Below are 21,197 nucleotides of genomic sequence, written 5' to 3'. Positions count from 1 at the left end.
AAATAATTCTTAAAACAAAATTCAAAATTCAATTTTAAAATTCATATATTAAAAAAAAAAAAATTGTTATTCCCCAATTTATTATATAATCTAAAGGCTTTCAAAATATTTTGTATAGCTTCAATTATTTCTTAAAATACTTCAAAAAACAAATCTGAAAACAATTATGATATCAAATTAATAAGATTAGAAGGATTATATACTTATATAATATCTTAAATTTTTTTCTTTATATTACCATTAGACATACATAATGTCGTCCTTATATTTCATAGGATTGGCGAACCAAAACACCTCTTATGAAAAGGCAATGATTTTAAAAATTATGGGTTAAGGAGACTCTTATGAAAAGGCAATGATTTTAAAAATTATGGGTTAAGGAGACTTGCGAGTTAAGAAGAGTTAAACCCAGAGGCAAATGAAAATACAACGGTGATTTTTGTAATTTACCCCATACATAACAAACAATCAAAATGCCAAGGAAAGACTGGCGAAACCATCCAATGCCTCTCTCACATCATCCAGGTTAAGTTCCTTGGATTTTTGGCCCAGCTCAAACCGTCACACTCTTCCTCTTTTCAATAGGAAGAGGAGTCCGTTGATAGCGATCACTATAAGATTGAGAGGCCCCGAAAGTGTCTTGGGCAGAGTCTCCGGAGTCTCCATTTCTTGAATGGTGGTGTGACCTGAAGGTTTGCACATAGAATTAATAAGCAAGGCTAGAAAAAGTGGAGAGGCTCTTAAACATCTCTATTTCCAAGAGTTGACTTAGGCGAGATTAATAGGGTGTTTAAGTAAAAAAAAACAAACACCACCTAATACTTGACATAATAGTCAATGTATTCCTATAAATATAATGTGTACCTAACACCACCCAAGATCTTTATGCAGCACTCTTTTATCATTTTGCTTTCTAAAATTCTGCTGTCCCCATTTTGTTTAATTGCACAGTAACAGACTCATTTCTGTTATGCTCTCAAGTTAAATGGTTACCTCTGGTGGAAATTGGAAGGCCGGCCAGTAAGTAACAAGCGGCTTGGACAACAACCAGTGAAGTAAGTCGCATCCGTAGATAAATCTGTGTTGGGCTGCAAATGGATAAGAAAAACATGCCATATCAAATTTTAGTTTCATTTTCCAGTCATCTAAATAATATGCCAAATGAAACTATACAAGTTATAATATCACTTGGGCAATGAAGAAGTTTGGGGCACACTTACAGTTGGTTTATGCAAACTTGATACTTTAGATAGCCTAATATTCTTGATATCGCGGCTTCGTCTTTCATTTATGAGAACAATTGCACATCTGCATGTGAAAAATAAAAGTAGCACACCAAGAAAAAACACCACGACGAATTCAACGACAATTGCTGATCCTAGGGCTGTACCACACAAGAAAACACAATTAGGTAGGTCGATATTAAATGCATCTATGAACTGTTCCTGCTGCTGTACAAATGATAAAAACTTCAGAATTTCATGCACTGCTGTCACAGTTGACTGGATAGAGCAACATTCATACTGCAAAATTTTGTAGGGTATTTCAAAACTTATCTCCTATTAACTCAATCTCAAAGAAAGTTTTCCTAGAGGCTTTGAACCTAAAAATTAACCTCCTTTTTAATTGCTCAAACTATTAAGTGATCACCAGGAACTGCGATTTACTGATATTTATAGGAACATGAAACTCAGAATCAGAAGCAATATTCAGATATGATTTTAGACAAGATTGAGATCTTTTAAAAAGCTAGTTCATTGTTTGGAATGGATATTGGTAATTGAACTTCTTGAAACAATCATAGATAGCACGATTAGACCTTTGGAAAGAAAAATTTTATGTGTAACAGTTACTGCAATTAAACAACTCTAGAAGAAAATAGTGACAAGAACTAAGAGGACAAGCTCTTGGAGAGATCATGCAGGACTTAGGATATGTTATTGTACTTACTATGAGCTACCAATGAACTCATTGGGCTTCGTCTTATTAGATTTACACTAGCTTCAGTAAACAGGGGCATTGATATCTTTTCAGCGGAGTCTGGACAACCCCCATAATTTCCCATGTCATTCAATGTCACTGTTAAAACAGCACCATGCTCTCCACCCTGTACAGGAAATAGAGTTGATTATATAAATAATCGAAGGCCTGAATCTAATGGAAATTTAACAGGCTATTTCAACAGTATTGGGTTTTTAGAATTCTAACCAGGTTTCAGTTTGACATTCTATAGCAAAAGCCATAATGAAGTTTAGTGGGAAGAAGTGCAAAACCAGATGTTTGCAACTCGATGGAAATACCCAATAGCTATTAGTGAAACAGACTACAAATTGCACCCTTGTAAATAGAACACCAAAGAATCCATGAGTAACAGAAACTATACCATAAAAGCAAGTCCATTTATCAAGTTGTTGATATAAGTGGAAAGTGTTGAACATAAAAGGTTTTGCCCTGGATTCAGTAATTAACATGCTGAATATACTTCGGCTTATGATTAGAATTAAACACAGTCTATTCTATGTAATACTCTTCTCTGACAACAAGAGTGTTTTCTAATTTTGATAAAAACATTATGAGTGTTTATTATGTTCCAAAATTTTGGTAATAATGTAGATTGAATTGCAAATATTTGCTTGCTTATAATTAGGACATGCCAGGAGTGATTATATTAAAAGCATTTTTAACCTAAGGGCAAGCTAAAAACCTCAGGTAAGGAGATTAATTATTATTTTCATTCTTATATTACACAATTAATATTTCAATATAAGCAAGTGCCTTCGGATTCATTGATATTTCATCAAATATGTCATGCCCTCATTTTTCACTCCACCCTCATTACAATCTCTGGATATACATTTTTAAAGTTGAAATTGCAGACAACTTATCTACATATGCAATAAAACCATCACATTCACAGAAAATCTACATAGAATTCTCAAACTTGGGCTCCACACTTTCAAAGGTGACTTATCCTTATTTCAATGAAAGCATTTCCATAACATAGATCCCGAATGTAAAATTTATTACATAGCAAGTATACTTATTTCTACTTCTGCTCCTACTATACAAAAGAAGAAGCTAATAGCTCTCCCCAGCAGGCGCATAAGTAACTAGAAATAAGAGAGGTAAAGAAAAACTGAGAATGGTTCAATTTTACTTAGTATAATAAACATCATGGGGCATCTGGTAATACCTCACCCACATCATGATACAACTATGAAGATAAAATTGCAGTATGTGATAAATTATCATATACCTAGAAATTGATATAAATTATAATTAACTAGAAATAAGAAAGGTAAAGAAAAACAGAGGATGATTCAATTTTACTAACTTAAATAGACATCATGATGCATTGAGTATCAGCTCACTCACTTGATATATTAGTTGTTGCATGACATAGTTGCAGTCATTAACTGTTCCCCGAAATCTAATTCCCTTTGCTTTGACCATAAAATGTTTTGAGATGGTAACAAAAGTCTGAAGAGTTTGCCATTGATAACTATTCTTTAGCTTCAGTTCAGTTGTATTAATGAGCTCAGCTGGTAGATTGACAACCAGACTTCCAGAATTGACCTCCACAGAAAACATTACCACAAAAAGAGATTCACCACCTGAAATATAGCTCACTGGCAGATTATCAAGCCTCTAGAATTCAGAAATGGCAGATGTGTTTGCAGCTCTAGTACAAATACGAATTAAATCGTCTATCACAGGTTGAGGATGTACTCATGTTTGAAAACGGTGCTATTTATAACTAACTTGTGGTTATTAATCATGAACTCTTTATAACTGCGTAGTTTGTAACAAGATTTTATTTTATTTTTGTTTCCTACCTTTGAGTATGGAGGAAAAAAAATGGCAATTATTTCTTCCTTCTAAGAATCAATCACTCAAAAAGGAAATAGCCTAGGTCCAGTTTTCATAATAGTAAAGTGATATAATTATATAAGCACAAAATGCTACCACCACAAGATCAGTTATCTTCGATCTGAATCATACCATCTAAAAGATTGTATATTTTACCTTCTATCACAGCACATGTTTCTCTTGAAATTTGACAGAATCAACTTATAGAAGCACCTGAATTTGGATTTTTAATTGAACAGACTGACTGCACACGCATGATAAACCCACATATAATCTTGTAACAAACCTCTTGATGATCAAAACATCATTGTTTCCCAGATTGGACACTAGTATGTATTGTTGTAATATTCTATGTTTGCAATATGATGCTTTCATCCGGCTTAAATACTTCAAAGCAGACCCAATAGTAAAGTTAAATATACTAAACATACCAGGGATGTAAAGAAGATCTGGATCCCCAATGAAAAACTCAAACTTGTCTTGTTCTCTGTCAAAGATTAGTGAACCATCTTCTTTCCTATTCTTCAAGATAATAAATTCAGGAATGTGAATAAATGGAGGATCATTGATAGGTTCCACGAAGACTGGAACATTCAAATAATTTATTCCATTTCTATTCATGGTAGATACTTGGATGGCATCATCACCACAAAAGTTCTCATTTCTGATTCAAAGGAAACAAATGCAACATCACTAAATTTATTTATGATTTGAATTAAAAATTCATGAGAGAGAGAGAGAGAGAGAGAGAGAGAGAGATGCCAATACACATATAAGGCCAAATACACCTATAAGCATATTGATTCATGATTTGTAAATGGTACATGAACACAGTGCCAATCACAGAAAGGATATACACTTTTTTAGAATTTGTAACTTTCAGTTAATGGTCATGAAAGACTTCACTAAAATAACCTCCACAGATATTTTCTTCATTTCTTTTCGTCTATGGTTTTTTTTTTTTTCTTTTTTGGCGTCTTAGCGCACTTTTAAGTTATTGTCATGGCTGCCTAAATCCATTCATTTATTTAATACATTTAAGAAAATAGCAAAGGAAGCTTACCGCCTGTCTTCTTTCTGCCTTCCCCGGTCAATATCACTGATAACACATGGATTTCAGTACCAACTAGATGCAAGGCATGCGCCATATACTGACAATGCTCAGACACTTGCAACATATTTGAAACCATGATTTTTCCCTTTTTCTTCAAAATGAATTTATGAATAAAGAGCGATATCACTTTCTCAGTGCATTTTTAAAACCAGATTAGGGTGACCATGAAAATGAGTAAAAAAATATAAAAGATCAGTTCATGGGAAAACATGATGGATGCATTCTAAAAGAAAATCCATTCTAAAATCATCATATAATTTAATCAGATGCAAAAGATAGATGCCATCCAGTTTACAGTACCCAAGATATTTGATTGACTGAAGGGCAATATTAATTACTTCAGCACGACCCTCCAAAATCAAATCCTCAGCTTCTCCATCCCCTCTGTTGACAGAAAGTCCACTCGACAATGGCTGCCAAAATTGCATCAGCATAGGAGAGAGAAAAATCGTCCCATATTCTGCACTTAAATTAACAGATATGTTCTCCATCATATCTGAATATGTTATCTCAAAACCAGGGAAACCACTGCAAAGAGCAACAATTAGAGAGATAAAAAAGAAAAAATCCAGGCAACAAAACCAAAAGAAACCTTACTTTTCATTTCCATTTTAAAATAAGTTCAAGGATGTGTAATACCTTACCCAAATCTGGGACTTATCATATCTTCAATTGCTTGCAACTGACTTGGAAAGGAAACAAACTGAGGTGGGATACTAAGAACAGATATATGTACCGCACCAGTAGCAAGATTTCCATTTACATCAGATATTGTGTAATTGAAAGAATCATTTCCGAAGAATCCCTTGTAGGGAGTATATCTAAAGAGTCCTCCATACTGTAGAAGTGATCCATGATCTGGCTGCCAGTATAACAATAGAAGCAAGTCAATTTTCCAACCAAGAAGACTCTGTCAGCAATACTCCAAACTGTGAAGTAAAGAAATCAATGCTATGAAATCTAAATAATCTATATATATATAACAAGTCAGAGAACACTAATGATAATGTCGCCATTAAGGAAGCATTCTTTTGATTCAAATGAATGATGATAAAAAATCATTTCAAGGGATGAGAAGCAAATTTGTTCCTATTCTCTCCATTGATTCAATCCATATTGATGATAATCAGTGTAATTTTTTCTTTTTCTTTCCCTTTTTGTTGCAAGGATTGGGACGTAGCAGGGAGACATGGTGTTGACTGTTTTGTGGTTAAAACTACTCTCATGGTAAGGCTTGTCTTACTTCTGAAGAGTCAGTAATATTTGCACTGTCACCAGCAAAGTAATCATTTTCTAAAGCATCGAAAGCGATTGACTGATCTTCCCAGACAGATACCACATCATCATAGGCTTTAGGAAAATATTCACCTGAAAGAAATTGGAAATGTCAATCCATGCATGAGAAATATTTCACGTTGATTACGAAACTGGAAACAAAGCTAATTTAAAATATTCATCGTGTTAAACAAGGTTAGCAGGACTTATTACTTCTCTCATCAATAAATGTACCACACCATGTCCACAGGAATGCTTACTGATTTTACCACATCAAACCTAAAACCAAATTAAAAATTGACTCGAGCTATCATATTAGCTAACCTTCAGTAGTTCTCCAACTTCGTGATCAGATAGGACAAAATAAAACCATAGCTTTCAGGTCTAACATTCATCGATTGCATTTCATTTTCTTGTTGGCTCTCAATTTAATTTTTTTTTGCGTGTGTGTGGATCAGAACAGCATAAATCAATAAGCTTTAATCTCATTGGAGCATAAATGTCTCAAATGAAATCCCCCTTCAGTCACTTTTCCTCTCAATGTTTTCCATTTTGCACATTTCAGCTTATTATCCTGAACAAATACAATCACCTTCTTCTCAATTGATTTGTCTAGACATCATCTAGCTCTCATCATATCGCTGATCTTTAGGACAAGGAGAAAATCGTACAAGTTGCAAATTCAATATTGATTAACCATGTGACAAACAATCAATTTGTAGCATATATTAATCTTTGGAAACCACAGGACCCTTTTGTGAAGTGGCAAAAAATCCAAATTCTGTACTTCTACTTGATGCACAGTCCTATAATTTTGAAGAAATGCAATTCAAATTAGTATTATTTAATGTACCTACAGTTCTGATAAGTCCGATATAAAATAAAAAAATCTCTAACGTAGGAACAGGCAACAGTCTACCAAAGAACTCGACAATGCCAATATCGTTAAAAGGAACATAAATGACATGCACCTTCATATACCACAGAACCCATCAAACTAGTACATATTAACATTTTTCACAACAAGGAAAGGCTATAATACGTATGTCGTTGCCATACTTACTACTGTATACATTGACCCCAAAGGGACACGGTAAGAAATGGTTGCCATCAAAAGAAGCACATAATTCATAAGTGCCAACATCCTTAGCCAGATAGTGAGCAACATATGACCCGTCATTGTTATCCACAAACATCCAACTCAAACCAGAACTATTAATTGAACCAATCTCTAGTTTGAGTCTTGATTGTTGCAATGTTATGGGATTAGAAAATGAATCCAATAGCTTCACAACTATTTCATTTTTAATCAACTTTGGTACTTTGGGTGCATACTTGACAACTCCTGAAAGCGTCATATTAACCTCACCTGCAGAAAGCAACAGCAATGAAGTAGGGTCTTATAAGACAAGTATGTGCAATCGCCATTAATAAATTTCAGCCATGCATGCCAATAATATAGTTGATGTTATGTGCCACAGATGACCAGTTAAGCTATTAATACTCAAACTTAGACTTATTTCCTTAAAATATAAAGGTGATAAATCGCATGCAAAAAAATTCAAAAATCACAAAGAACTGTCTAATAAAACCTATTATTAAGAAAGGACTGTACAACATTGAGGTGCACCACTATCATATCATGGATTAATTATTCAAAACCTTGGCTGTTTGCTTCTCCAAAGTTCAGAACACTTTTGTGAGAGAAAGTAGGCGACATAACATACCATTCATTTGACACAAATGTTAATTGAAATGTTTCTCAAAAAATAAAATAAAAAATATTCAATTGTCAAAGCATGCAATTCTATTTAAATAGAGGGTGGAAAGTGTGATGTGTGAGCTTCATTGTTGGTGTAACTTGTGTTCGTTAACGTAGGAGAGGGAGTTTTTTCAAACAACTTTATCCACACACAGACACACCCACCAAGGATGGTGGCTACACTAGAGTTGGATGGGAGTGGCAGAAATTGGCAATAAGTAGTTTCAAGGAAATCTGAAATATCCAAAATTACTATTTCACTTTACACAAGCAAAATCAACATTTATAAAAACAAACAACAAACTAGAAACCAAAATAAATTATATTAGGCTGAGAATACCTGCTCTTACTTCCTTTGTGAATGAGTGACCATCATTCAACTGAATATTTCCACAAAATAAACAAATTTCATAAATCCCACTCTTCTCAGGTGTATAAATGACATCAAAAGCACTTGCCTGAACTATCGAGTTCCCAACAGACTGAATATAGAAGAAACTATTATCAGTAATTGAGTATATATGTTTGAAGGAAACGCATGCATGTGGTTCTTACAGTGTCATTCAGCTCAACAGATGGAGCAGGAGAAATTTCTAAATGACTGGTGTCATCATAGCTCAGTGTTCCATTCGGCTGGCTTCCTGTTTCAAAGATGGATGTATCTTTGTGAAATAATGACTGAAGATATTTCCATCAGAAGGAAATAACTGAATAGTTGCTGGAATGCTTGTACCATTGACAATCTGCATTGGGTATATGCTTGGAAGTAGATGATAGGAATCGATTACCCGCACAATCTGCACTTGAAGCCATTCTAATTCAACTGGGGAGGGATACTGATAAATATCATTCAAATAAATAGTAAAACGTGACATTTCTCCAGCAACAGAATTATCTAAACCAGATCCATTGATGACACTCCTTAACCCATCGCAATAACCTACTCAAATCAAACAAAAAAAATGGCAAATGAATACAATCATATTTGCAGAAGTAACTTATAGAAGCATATTGAGCATTTAATTAGAAAGTTTATTGAAACTTGGGCAAAGACCAACTTGGAGGAAAAAAACACCTAACTACCCAATGAAACTAGTAAATAAAGGTAACAAATTGTGTCCTCCATCTAATTGTCACTATATTTGGGAAGAATCATAAACACAAAAGGGAAAATCAAAATAATAGGAAAGATCCATAATATCTATGATATAAAAAGTGACAAATAATGAGAATAAAAGATTTGAAAAACACACCTACAAAGACAGTATAGTCATAGGACATATTGGAGATGCTCTTATTCTGCTTTGTGTCAAATATTGTCAGAATGAAGTTCCCTGGTTCCAATACACTGAATGAAAATAACTGAATTCCAGGCGACACTTCTTCAAAGTGTAAATCTGCTACAGGTATAGACAAATTTGTCTCCTTTTCAACAACTTGAGCATCAAATGCATACAATCCTGAAACAAGGTTCCCATATTGGTCTTGCTGGTGTATAAAGATTTCCACTTTAGAAAATATTTGTAGTACATTTGTCCCAAAATTCCATGTTGCCACACAGTTGGCGACATCCAGTGGTCCTGTTACAATCCAGTTCAAAATCTCATCAATAGAGAGAAAGATGAGCGACATTAAAACCCAGTTAAAGAAATTTACATTTCCATGAAAATGTGTGTTGATCAGAATCAACAATGTTATATCTTTACTACTCTTCGCAATGCCCTACTGCAAGAAACAGAGTACAACTCATGATTTTTTCCCTATTACAAATAACAATGAGTTTTTTACCGGATGAAAGCATAATATAGGAATAATGGAATATCAGTAAACTTAGGAAATTAAATTTCTTTTAAACAATATGCAGAAAAGAATGGAACCACCAAAAAAAAATGACTCCATTAATCAAGTTATACTGCCAACAAGCATAACAAAGATTACTCCTGGGCTTCAATAATGCAAACACCCTCAGACAATGAGAAGCACTATGAATTGCTATTGAATTAGAAAAATCCAACTAATGTTTGTAAAATCATTGTCCCTAAATGCAGATCATGTTCTCATAATTAAAGCTGCAGTGCATCACCTGGGTTCACCTTAAATGGTAGTGGAGAACCATTCAAAGTCTGATTTTCCCCTTCTACATGTAACAACAGGCTTCCAGCTGTGGCCACATTCAACTCAATGCTGATGTAGCCAAATTTATTCCATCCCATGTTGGTGATATTGAGAAGGTTTGCCACTGAACCAGTTGCATTAGATGCAGAAACTATAAAATTAGAAGAATTTGGATCATCACTTGAAGAAGAGATATTATTCCCAAAGGCATCTCTAGGAAGTATCAGAACTGTGACTCTTGTGCCAGCTACAAATTCGTTTATAGAACTCATCCATGAAGCAACACAAACAGATGGGTATATATGCCCTTCAATCATGCAGTGATAGTTGAGTTAAGGAGTATCTTTTGAAGACAAAATCTGAAAACACTAAAAATAGAACTGCTTAAAATTATGTGAAAAATAAATGAAAGAAAGTCCAATTTTGCAGCCCCATTATATTGGACACTAGCATAAAAGCACTTCCCTGACAGGAGCAAGCTATGATTGTACTCAACTGCAGCAAATTAGTAACTACAAGTTTCTAGTTTATTGTGCCCAGGTTGATCCATGACTTATTATATTACTTCAATTTCTAACTGAGGTACTCAACACCAAACATTAAAAGAATCAGCAAACTCTCACCAACTACATCGTTCTGTTTCTAAATAGAGGCAAGTTGCATTTGAAGGCTCTGGCTTCACCAATTAAAACAATCAGGAAAATGTCAGAAACTAAATTAGTTTTATTACTTGAACACTAAGGCAAGAGCATTCAAGGGGATTGGCTTCACCAATAAATGATATGAAGGTAATTTTAAACAAATGGGACCTCAATTGAAATTATGCTAATCCTTAGTTTAGAAAAATGCAAAATGAACAAAAGTGGTAAGCATTATTTTCATGAGGATTAAAATAAAACACCATGATATCAGAATATAATGTTAATTAAAACCTGCCAGCACTTCAAAATGAAGAGATGAATCTAAGATTCCGAAATGTTTGTCGCTGATAATCACATTAAATACCCCAGCCATGATTGGAGTGAATGAAATTCTCCAATTGCTAGAATCACCCTCGAGATTTGAAGAAACTCCGGAAATATAAGAACTATTTCCCATCTTCCCATTTATAGTGAGTGTTGGATTAAAAGCACGTTCATCAAGGGAGCCATTCCCTCTACTGTCAAAGTCTCCAAGTACTTTGATCTTTATGGTTGCAATCCCACCGGCTTCAAATGTATTAAGATCGTCTAACCAACTGAAAGCAAAACTCGGTTTCGGTACTTCAACTGCAAAACATGAAACGAAAACACTCATACCTTGAAAAAGAAACCAAGATAATGTTCCTAAAAGATGTTAACTGACACGCATGGAACTCAACAACAGAAAATTTAGCGACTTCAAACTGATTGCCATTTCATTTCCTGAGTTTTCTCAGCGATCAATCAGATGGTGAAAAATACCTGATTGTGCGAGGCCAGAAGTGGAGGCTGTGAAGAAAGAGGAGGAAGCCAAGAGTGCCACGGCTGCGCATAGGTGCATTTGAATCGCCATGAGTGAGAGTGAAGTAAGAGGTTAGGGTTTTGCAGAAGAGCAGTTTGAGGAAGGAACTGTCCTTTTGATGGTAGTCTACCATTTTCTAAAAAGCAGTCCATCAAGGGCACTACGACAGGGCACGTGTTCTCAAGAGTGATTCTGGCCCTTTCGATTTTTCGGCGGTTATTAGCGGTTGGAACCGCTGGTTGACTGGGTGTGGCGCCCCGCTCTCCCCTGTTCCCTTGCCAAAAAGGTGGTGTTTAGTAAGTTCTCAAATCCATAAATTTGTTTTGAAAACAATTCTTAAATTTATCCTTTTTAAAAAAAAAAGATAAATCGAAGGCGTTTTCGATTATTTGACAAATTTAAAGTGTTTTCAATTATTTTTGTATAGTATTTTGAAAAGGAAAAAAAATGTTTTGAAATTTTTTTTCATGTGTAAGTTTATGGAAGATACCATGCGCCATGCGATATGCCCAGGATAATTGAAATTGCGCTTTTAAGTTACCCGGGCTTATTGGGAGGGAGGGAGCTGAAGGTAAAAATCTAGCCATTGCCAACTAATCAATCCACCAACACGTTCGATCAGTCGACAATATTGTTTCCAAATGCAGTAGGATGCCAGCATAAGATTATGATTCATGTTTGATAAAATGAAACAATTTAATCATTCAAAACCATATTCATTTTTGAATGACCCTCTTGGATGCGCTACTATTCCACACAAGGAAATAAAGATATAATTTTTTCAACTTCAAAATTTTTAAGTGTTTTTCGGAAAATGTTCGAAAATCACCTATACATACTTTATCATAAAACACTACAAATAATTTTTCAAATTTTTAAAAACATTTCCTAAATTTTACCGAATACTTTTTTTCTTTTTCTTTTTCTTTTTCTTTCTTTTTTTTTTTTTTTTTTCAAAAACACCTTTTTTAAAACACTACAACCGATCACTAAGATCCTGCTTGGTTCCTATTTTCAAGAATTGTTTTTGTTCTTAAAAACAAAAAACACAAAAATAACTTGTTCGAGAAAGGGGATGTATTTTTGTTTTTTGTGTTTTCCATGTTTTCAAAAACCACTGTTTTAAGAACAATAAAAATATGTTTTCATTATTTTTTTACTATTCAAAAATAAATTGTTTTTCGTGTTCTCTTCCTTCTTTTTGTGTTTTCATAAAAGTGAACTCTACTCAACTACCCCCAAACTCTTTCTTCTTCTTTTGAAATTAATATACTTACACATGATTATAAAGTTATCATTTATTTAAAAAAATTATAACTCATGTAAAAATTTCAAAATAGAATATTTTTTTTAATTTAAATAAATTATGTGAAAATTATTTATATGTTTATAATATCAAATTAATGGAAGAAAACACTTTATTAATTAAAAAAAGCTATTCAAATATGCTTTTTATTTTATTTATTCTAAAAAAAAATTATTAAGTCAACCAAATATGTTTTTTCTATTTTTGAGAACAAAAACTGTTTTTCAAAATTCAGTTCCCAAATACAATTTTTTTTTTTCTAAAAACACAAAATTGTTCTTAAAAATTGTTGTCCAAAACTGTTTTTCAGAAGGGTTTTAAAAAACAGCAACCAAATAGTCCCTAATATTCAAACCATGAAGCAATGGTAAAATCCTGCACAAGAGGCTTGTCTGGTATGGTTAACTAACCAAATCATGATCCACATAATCCCCCAATTCCACGACCAACCAACAATGTGCACTTGGGAAATTTCAAGAACACAACCAAGCATATTGCTTGTTTGGGACAATAAACCAAATCAAAGACTAGCTTTCAGCCGGAAAAACCTAGATTTTCATTGTTAACAAGCTCACAAGTCCACAAAAAGCATAGGGAAATAATAAAAGAGAACATGCTTTTGATCCAAAACAAAAACTGAAATGCAACAGGATGCATAATGTGTCACATAACATTTTTTGTCTATAATGATAAAACAACCAACAAACAACTTAAACTCTAAAACCCCTGCTGTTTCTTCTTCCTCTGGCTCTCTCAAACTTCCTTCCCTTTGATCGAACATATGGTTTAGTGTGGCTGTGTGGCACACCAGGAGCTTTACCAAAATGTTTTACTGCTTCACGAGCATTCTTTGGACCTCTCAGCAGAACCTGGCATCAAATAAATATTTAATTTGTTAAACCTCTTTTACAGAATTCATTTACTGCCTGAATTTTCAGCAAAAAATAATTGGAATGATGATCAAAATAATTCTACCACTAAGCATGTAAATTAATTACAATTATGAATACAATCACAACTACATCTTGCAATTATGAAGATGATGGCCAGCACATTAATAAATACGGTCCTAATGAAAAAAGGGACTAGGCGAGTTGCAGAATTTATCCAGACGGTGCTGGACATAAGTTATATAAACTTCCAAAAAAAACCTGCTTCAGGAACTTCATAAACAAAGAATCTTCTATTGTCTAAACAGAAATAAAAATAAAAAATAAAACAATAAAAAAACCGGAACTTCCATTGTATCCATATGAGTTAAAAGGAACATTAAGTTGGATCTCAAAAACTGTGAGGAAAAAACCACAGGTAGAAGAAAAAGTAAGAAAAACTACATGCTTTACTACCCCAATAAATGTTTTGGGGTTTCCTCCCTTATTTTCCAAGATCAGACAACAAGGATATTTAAATTGCATAAATTATCCTCTAATTTCCATCATGTTATCTTTTTTTCTTCATTATTTCCATTAAGACCAGATCCGAGATATTATTTTCCTTCATATTTCATACCATTCCCTCATAGTTTTCAAGATCCAAATAAAGCCTTATAGTATTCTTATTTAACCTCAACTTCTTTTTAAAGACAAAAAGACAAAAGGTATTCTCTTAAAGGTGGTAACAAACCAAATATGTGTGCAACCACAATACCACACAACCCCATAAATGCAGGATTTAAGGAGTTTCAAAGACTATAAACTTTCTTGTGAAACCTGAGAGCTGCAGAGGTAGTTCATCTAAATGTGTATTAGGAAGTTATCTTGCATTTAAAATTAGGGCTATTTGATTAAAAATGATGAAATAATTCTGATATTGTAAAAGTAACCCCTCACATGTTTGAGTCCAACAATGCACCTCTTTTGGACATAAATACTCTTCATGTTTTTTTTTTTGATAGGTATAAATACCCTTCATTTTTTCTTGTAAAAGTGACCCCTTCCAAAAAATAATCCAAATGTTGAAGGACATTTATGACAAAATGGGTTACTTTTCAAGTTGAAACATGGGAGGGACTACTTTTGCAACATAAAGATTATTTAAACCCTTTTAATCAAATAATTCTTCATATTAAGGGCTTTTAGGCAATGTTCAACAATACCAGAACCTTTATTCTCACTTCAAAAAAATTTCACAGTTTTAAATTCCAATCAAAGTGCATGCCTTTAATCCAAAATAAAGGATATAATATTCAAAAAACAACAAATCCACAAACCCAAAAGTCCTCTCCACTTGAAAACTCTATTTCTTTGGTTTACTTCCAAATATTGATTTTGGTACAATTTCAGATTGCATGTGACATGTACTTTATGGGAGCTAAATAAACAAGATCAATTGGAAGATGCAATTGTTGGTTCAAATAGTCCACAAATTGAATCTTAAACAAAACTAAGCCCAAAACCAAACAAATAGGAAAGAAAACAAAACTGGAATAGGGAAAGAAAACAAAACTGGAATAGGGTACTTATTGGATTATTCGGCTGAGGTGTGACAGAGCACCATCCTTAAAGTAGATCTACCTTTCTCGGGTTATCAACCTCGGTGCAATAGAGAACCGACACCCTACCTTCAAGATCCAACAGCAAAGAACCTTGCACTAGGTGCACTCCATTGGTGAGGTACAATACAACTCCAAAATTTATGAGATTTTGAAAGTTCCTCCAAAAGTAGGGAAAACCATAACAAACTTAGGAAAAGCAATGCTATTACAGCAGCAGAACTTAGCAAATGCAGATGGCTAGAGTAGTAAAACTTGGATGCAAGGTGTATGGTTGTAGTAGGCTGTGGCAAAGCGTTGGTTGTAGCACTATAACAAACTGAATGGATCGCTGCTATTACTGGAACGAAAGGGCTATTGAGTTTGGTAGTAGGAAAGTTATGATTGTCAAGAAGGTATGTTCAGGAAAGCAGCAGTGAAAGATAGAGATCAAGAAAACAATGAATGGATGACAAAGAGTAGAATAATGAGTATTCACAAAGGAGTAGAGTTGTGAATGGAAACTTTGAGAACGGGGATTATTTGTAGGCAAAGTCCAACGATTAATTAACAAATAATTCAAATAATTAATTAACATGTTTCGGTTTACTTGTTCAAAGCCTACTAACTCGTTCTCAAATCCACAAACATCTTTAACCAAAAAGACTCGGTCCAAGACTCCAACTAAGAATGACTAAGTCAAAGAAATAAAAAAATTGATTTTCACTTCGTAAAAGGTGATTGGAATTGTGCCTGTAAGAGAGGGAGGGAAGGGGAGTGGGGTTCGCATACAATGCACGTACATTAAGATTTATTGGATCAAGTCACCAGAAATCCCACTGGAATGGGCTTGGCCCCCATAGGCGAGCAAGACTCTCACTTCCTTCTCCACAAGCCCAATGGACTAAGGAAGCAAGAAACTATATAAAGACAAAAAGGTTTCAATCCCTTTACAAAATGGAATTAACACTTTTTAGCTTTTGCACTCATAACTCAACCTTCCTACAATCCCCCATATGAACCTACTTGATAGGATTCCATTCTAGTAAGTTGGGTTACCATTACTCTTTTAACTCTAATGATTTGATCCTAGGAAAGAGTGTGTATGTGTGAGTTTTGAGTGCAGAAGCTAAAAGGCGTCAATGCTTTATATAGTTACTCATTTCATTAGCCTTTTAGGCTTGTGGAAAGGGAAGTAGGAGCTCATGTGTCTATAGGGTCAAGCCCATTCCAGTGGGATTTCAAGTGGCCCGATCAAGAAACCTTTAATGCACATCGTCCGTGCACAAAAAGGAACCCGCTGAATACATGCACAATTCCAACAACTACTTTACAAAGTGAAAATATTTTTTTTTTTAATTTTAATTCCTTAACTTGGTCATTCTTAGTTAGAGTCTTGGGTCAACTCTTCTTGTTTAAATACATCTGTGGATTTGAGAACGAGAGAATGAAGTTTGAATGCGTAAGCCGGAACATATAAGAGTTGACTCATTTAAAGACATTTGTGAATTTGAAAACAAGATAGTGGAGTTTAAACATACAAGTTAGAACGCGTTAATTAATTTTCTTTTTTTATTTGGTTCATGAAGCCTTTGTAAGAAAGTCCCTATAAATAGCCCCTTCCCCCCAAGAGTCTCCATTTATGACTCTACTCACCGGAAAACTCTCATTGCTCTAGCTCTCTACCCTCCATTCATTGTTTTCCCACTACTACCATCCTTCGTTACTTCCTTGAACACATCTTCCCTGCTACCAAACTCAATAGTCCTTTTGTTCTAATAATAGCAATAGTATTATGCTACAATGTTGCAGCCAACTCTATCTCATAGCCTATTATAGTCATACACCCAACATCAGAATTCTACTGTTGTAATCATTTGCCTTTATTGAGTTCTGATGCCACATCCAATTATACCATAGTAGCATAGTAGCATTGCTACTCCCTAGCCTACTAAAGTCTTCACTTCTTTTGAAAGAACTTCAAAATCTTATAAGTTTTCAAGTTGTACTATGCCTCCTCATCAATTAAGTGCATCTAAGGCACGATTCTTGGCTATTGGATCTTAGAGGTGAGAAATTGGTTCCCTACTACACTGCGGTTGATAACCCATGGAGGGCAGATCTACTTTAAGGACAATGCCTTCTCACACCTCAATAGGATGATTTGATAAGTGTCCTATTTCAATTTTGTATTGTTTCCTTTTTGTTCTGCTTTAGGTTAGTTTTGTTTAAGATTCAATTCTTAGACTATATGAACCAACAATCTTAAAGTAGACTCATTTAATAGAGACTTACCTAGTTCACACCCATCTTTTTTTCTTTTTCTATTTTTTTGATAAGTACCTAGTTTGCACCCATCTTGGAACCTCTAAGATCGATCCCTTTAACGGGACCTTCTTTGATGTCAAGAAAAGGTCTTTTCTGCAATTAATGTTATGAACTTGGGACATATTTTGACTGATCTAAAACTAGAAGACAATTATGGAAGTTTGCCAACATGGGAAATTGGAAATAAACAAGTTAGGCATATCTTCCTTAGCACGCACTCAAATGATTTGTTTGAGCCAACAAGATGCAAGATCAATTCAATGCTTGAGAATAATAGAGGTTTGGGCCTTGAGCTTTCTTGATTTGTTAGCTGAAAAGTATCTTAATCATCAGCAAGCAAAATGACATTGACGACTAATATCGTCGCCACCCTTCACCCAATCTAATCTAACAAAACTATTTGTATTTCTCTACTTCGCCTTTTGGATTCTTCAAGGCCCAGAAATAGCCTGCACTGTTTTTTCTTGATAAATAAATGGTAAGCCTTCTTAAACTAGGTATATCAGTCAATTGACATGCATAAGAGAAATCAAATGCATACTGTATTAGTTGTAAACATCTTATGACATGCACAAGAGAAAACTGAGCTCATGCAATGTTTATCAGATCCTAAACATTTTAATGAGACCTGTGAATCCATTCAAATTCTCATAAAGCAGATTTTGTTTTCCATTAATTTAAAACCAGAAATCTAATCTTAATTCCCACCTGTATACCATGAGATAGAGCAAATAAATCTGAAAGCCAATAACATAGAATAAACAAATTCATCTAACTCCATACCGTGTTCTGACCGAGAGGAGCCCTGAGAGCCAGCTGGTCGAACGTCAAGCACTCTCCACCGGCCTTCTCGATCCTTGCTCTCGCCCTCTCCGTGAACCTCAGAGCAGTTACCTTCAATGCCGGCACCTCATAGACTCGAAGATCATCCGTTACCGTTCCCACGAGCACTGCAATCTTGTCCTCCTGAGAATCCACGAGCAGAACACAAGACATTAAAAAACAAAATCACCAATTAACACCAGAAAATAACGAAAAATAAAAAATAAAAGCAAGAACAATTGAAGAAGAGCCCCTAACCTTTCCTTGCATATAACGAATCAACCTGGAGAGAGACATCGGAGGTTTGTTGATCTTGCTCATGAACAGACGCTTCAGTATCACGGCATTGAACTTGCTTCCGGTTCTCCGTACCAGAAAACGATACAGCTGGTAGCAAACCACACAATCACTCAACAAAATGCCAGATCCAGATGCATATATACCAACATAATCACATTCATAGAAGAAGAAACAAAACGAGAGAGGACTGTGGTGACCTTGACTAGGAGCTTGAGGTAGATATCATCAGATTTGGGAGCGGTGCGCTTCGTCTTTTTGCTTTTGCCGCCGGCGACTAAATCGATACCCTGCCAAAACAAGAGAAATGTGAATTGAGAGTTCTGGACGGTCAGAGATTACGGGAAGAGGATCGACCGCCTTAGGGCTTTGGATCAAGGTATACCCATGGCTGCTGCTGCTGCTCCTCCTACTGCTAAAGGTGATCCTCTTACCAGCCGCGGCTCGAGAGGTGGGAATAATGGATGGGCTTTATACCATCCTCTTATGCTCTCATTTGCAGTTCAACCCTAGGGTTTTTTGAAAGGGAATCTTAAGATGACCAGGTGGTCTCAGACACATTCTAAACGCCCATTTGTTCTCTTCCACGTGGAATCTTAATATGTTCCTCTGTTGTCGTGGGTTATTCCGGACCAATCCAGAACTGACAGGCCTAGACCTGCACTGGCCGGACCATTATCGGGCCACTCTCTTCGGCCCATTATCAGCCTCACCCAAGCTTCAGGGCGCCCAACCTGGGCCGGCCCACTTTACATTCCCATAATCTCGGGTGAACCTCTTAATAAGATTTGATTTGACTAAGATGAAGTTCTAATCATCAGTCGAAAGAGAAAAAACATCAAATGAATCTTGTATGATTTTTAAAAAGCTCTTCAATAATAATCAAATGAATCTCTTATGATTTTTGAAACATTCTTCAATGTCTTCCAAAAGTGGATGAATAATCAATTCCGATCGAAAATGTAATTTTGAGAGTGGGCCTAATTCTATTTTTTTTATCACCTAAAATTGGGAAAAAAAAAAGTTTAATTACCAAAAATTGTTTAAAAAACTCCTTTTAGATACATATTTACGACCTTATAAATTTTATAAAACAACAAAGTTACTAATTTACTTATTCTAAAAGATTTTCAATAAATAAATATAATAAAATTTTATTTTTTCGTCTAAAGTTTAAGTAAAAGTACTTGAATTCGAAATATAAATGAAGTTACTATGTTTCAATTTTTATATTAAAATAAAATCTAATTAAAAAGATTTGAAAAACATAACTTTTATAATACATACATATAACTCATTTGAGTATTTATTTTGAACTTTTTACCCAATAAGTGTCTGGGTAGAGATTAAAAAATTATTGAAGGAGATTTTTCTCCAAAAAAAAATATATATTATATGTTTAATGGAGAATGTTTATAGTGAAAATATGTTTTTTGGATAAAATATTTCAAGTTCTAAAATAACTAGAAGTGTTTCTTAATGAATTCTAAAAAATTTATTAAAGGAATAAGAATCGGTTTTGTAAACTTTTTATCCAAAAAGTGTTTGCTTAGAGATTAAAAAATTATTGAAGGAGATTTTTCTCAAAAAAAAAAAAATAATAATAATATTATATGTTTATTAAGGAATGTTTATAGTCTTTGTAGCACTTGAAAATAATTTTTTTGATAAAAATTTTCAAATTCTAAATTACAAGGTTTCTTAATGCCATGAGATATGCAGATTTTAGTATTGCTAGAATTGATGAGTCAACCTCAAATGAGGTTAAGACAAAAGTTTGAATTTTGGGTTATTTTTAAAAATTTATACGTGACATCTTTTCAGTCGCATACCACATCATCTTCCCACAAAAATCACAAAAATAAAATTTTAATTATATTTATAACTTAAATTAAAAAAAATTATATTTTTTTTTAATGATATGGTTCTACTTGACAGTAAAAAGGTTATTTTAAATATAAGTTTGACAAAATAATTAAATTTAATTATTTTCTATAAAAAAGGGTATTTAAGTGGTTAAATTTATTTATTTTCATAAAAGGCTTGTTTTGACCCAAAACTTCAAAAATTCAACCCAGCTACCCTGTTTGCAATGTTTTTCAAAACAATTCTTAAAAGAATAGTTTTTTAAAATAATTATAAACCATTTTTAAAAAATACAATTCCATTTAAATTTTAAAAATAAAAATAATTTTTTCAACTTATTCTTCATAACATAATTATGTATATAAATTATATTCATGTACAACATTTCTTAAAATATTATTACAAAATATTTTAAATTTGTTATAAAAATAACTTATTTTCAAAACAAAAATTTTAAAAATAATTACCAAACATGTCATTAAAAAAAAAT

General features: G+C 33.8%; 2 protein-coding genes across 2 annotated transcripts; both read right to left on the bottom strand.

Annotated features, from left to right (window-relative positions):
• Nucleotides 1-342: 342 nt before the first annotated feature.
• On the bottom strand, nt 343-12,263 carry LOC117915329 (protein GAMETE EXPRESSED 2). The gene is made up of 18 exons (XM_034830875.1): nt 12,109-12,263; nt 11,579-11,885; nt 11,069-11,404; nt 10,105-10,443; nt 9,275-9,601; nt 8,755-8,961; nt 8,577-8,662; nt 8,362-8,503; nt 7,323-7,628; nt 6,228-6,352; nt 5,629-5,846; nt 5,285-5,512; nt 4,302-4,534; nt 3,376-3,614; nt 1,951-2,107; nt 1,221-1,384; nt 994-1,088; nt 343-686 (listed from the first exon to the last, which is right to left on the bottom strand). Exons 2-18 carry the CDS (start codon nt 11,667-11,669, stop codon nt 554-556), a joined length of 3,426 nt encoding a protein of 1,141 aa, XP_034686766.1. The 5' UTR covers nt 11,670-11,885; nt 12,109-12,263; the 3' UTR covers nt 343-553.
• Nucleotides 12,264-13,456: 1,193 nt separating this feature from the next.
• Nucleotides 13,457-19,325, bottom strand: LOC117914776 (60S ribosomal protein L18-2). Its single transcript, XM_034830239.1, has 5 exons — nt 19,227-19,325; nt 19,042-19,130; nt 18,803-18,931; nt 18,506-18,688; nt 13,457-13,793 (listed from the first exon to the last, which is right to left on the bottom strand). Exons 1-5 carry the CDS (start codon nt 19,228-19,230, stop codon nt 13,635-13,637), a joined length of 564 nt encoding a protein of 187 aa, XP_034686130.1. The 5' UTR covers nt 19,231-19,325; the 3' UTR covers nt 13,457-13,634.
• Nucleotides 19,326-21,197: the final 1,872 nt, after the last annotated feature.

This window comes from Vitis riparia, chromosome 5 (assembly GCF_004353265.1).
Source record: "Vitis riparia cultivar Riparia Gloire de Montpellier isolate 1030 chromosome 5, EGFV_Vit.rip_1.0, whole genome shotgun sequence".
In the NCBI taxonomy this organism is placed as follows: Eukaryota; Viridiplantae; Streptophyta; class Magnoliopsida; order Vitales; family Vitaceae; genus Vitis; species Vitis riparia.
Note: the sequence above shows the minus strand (reverse complement) of the source record. Positions and strands in the feature narration are given on the sequence as shown.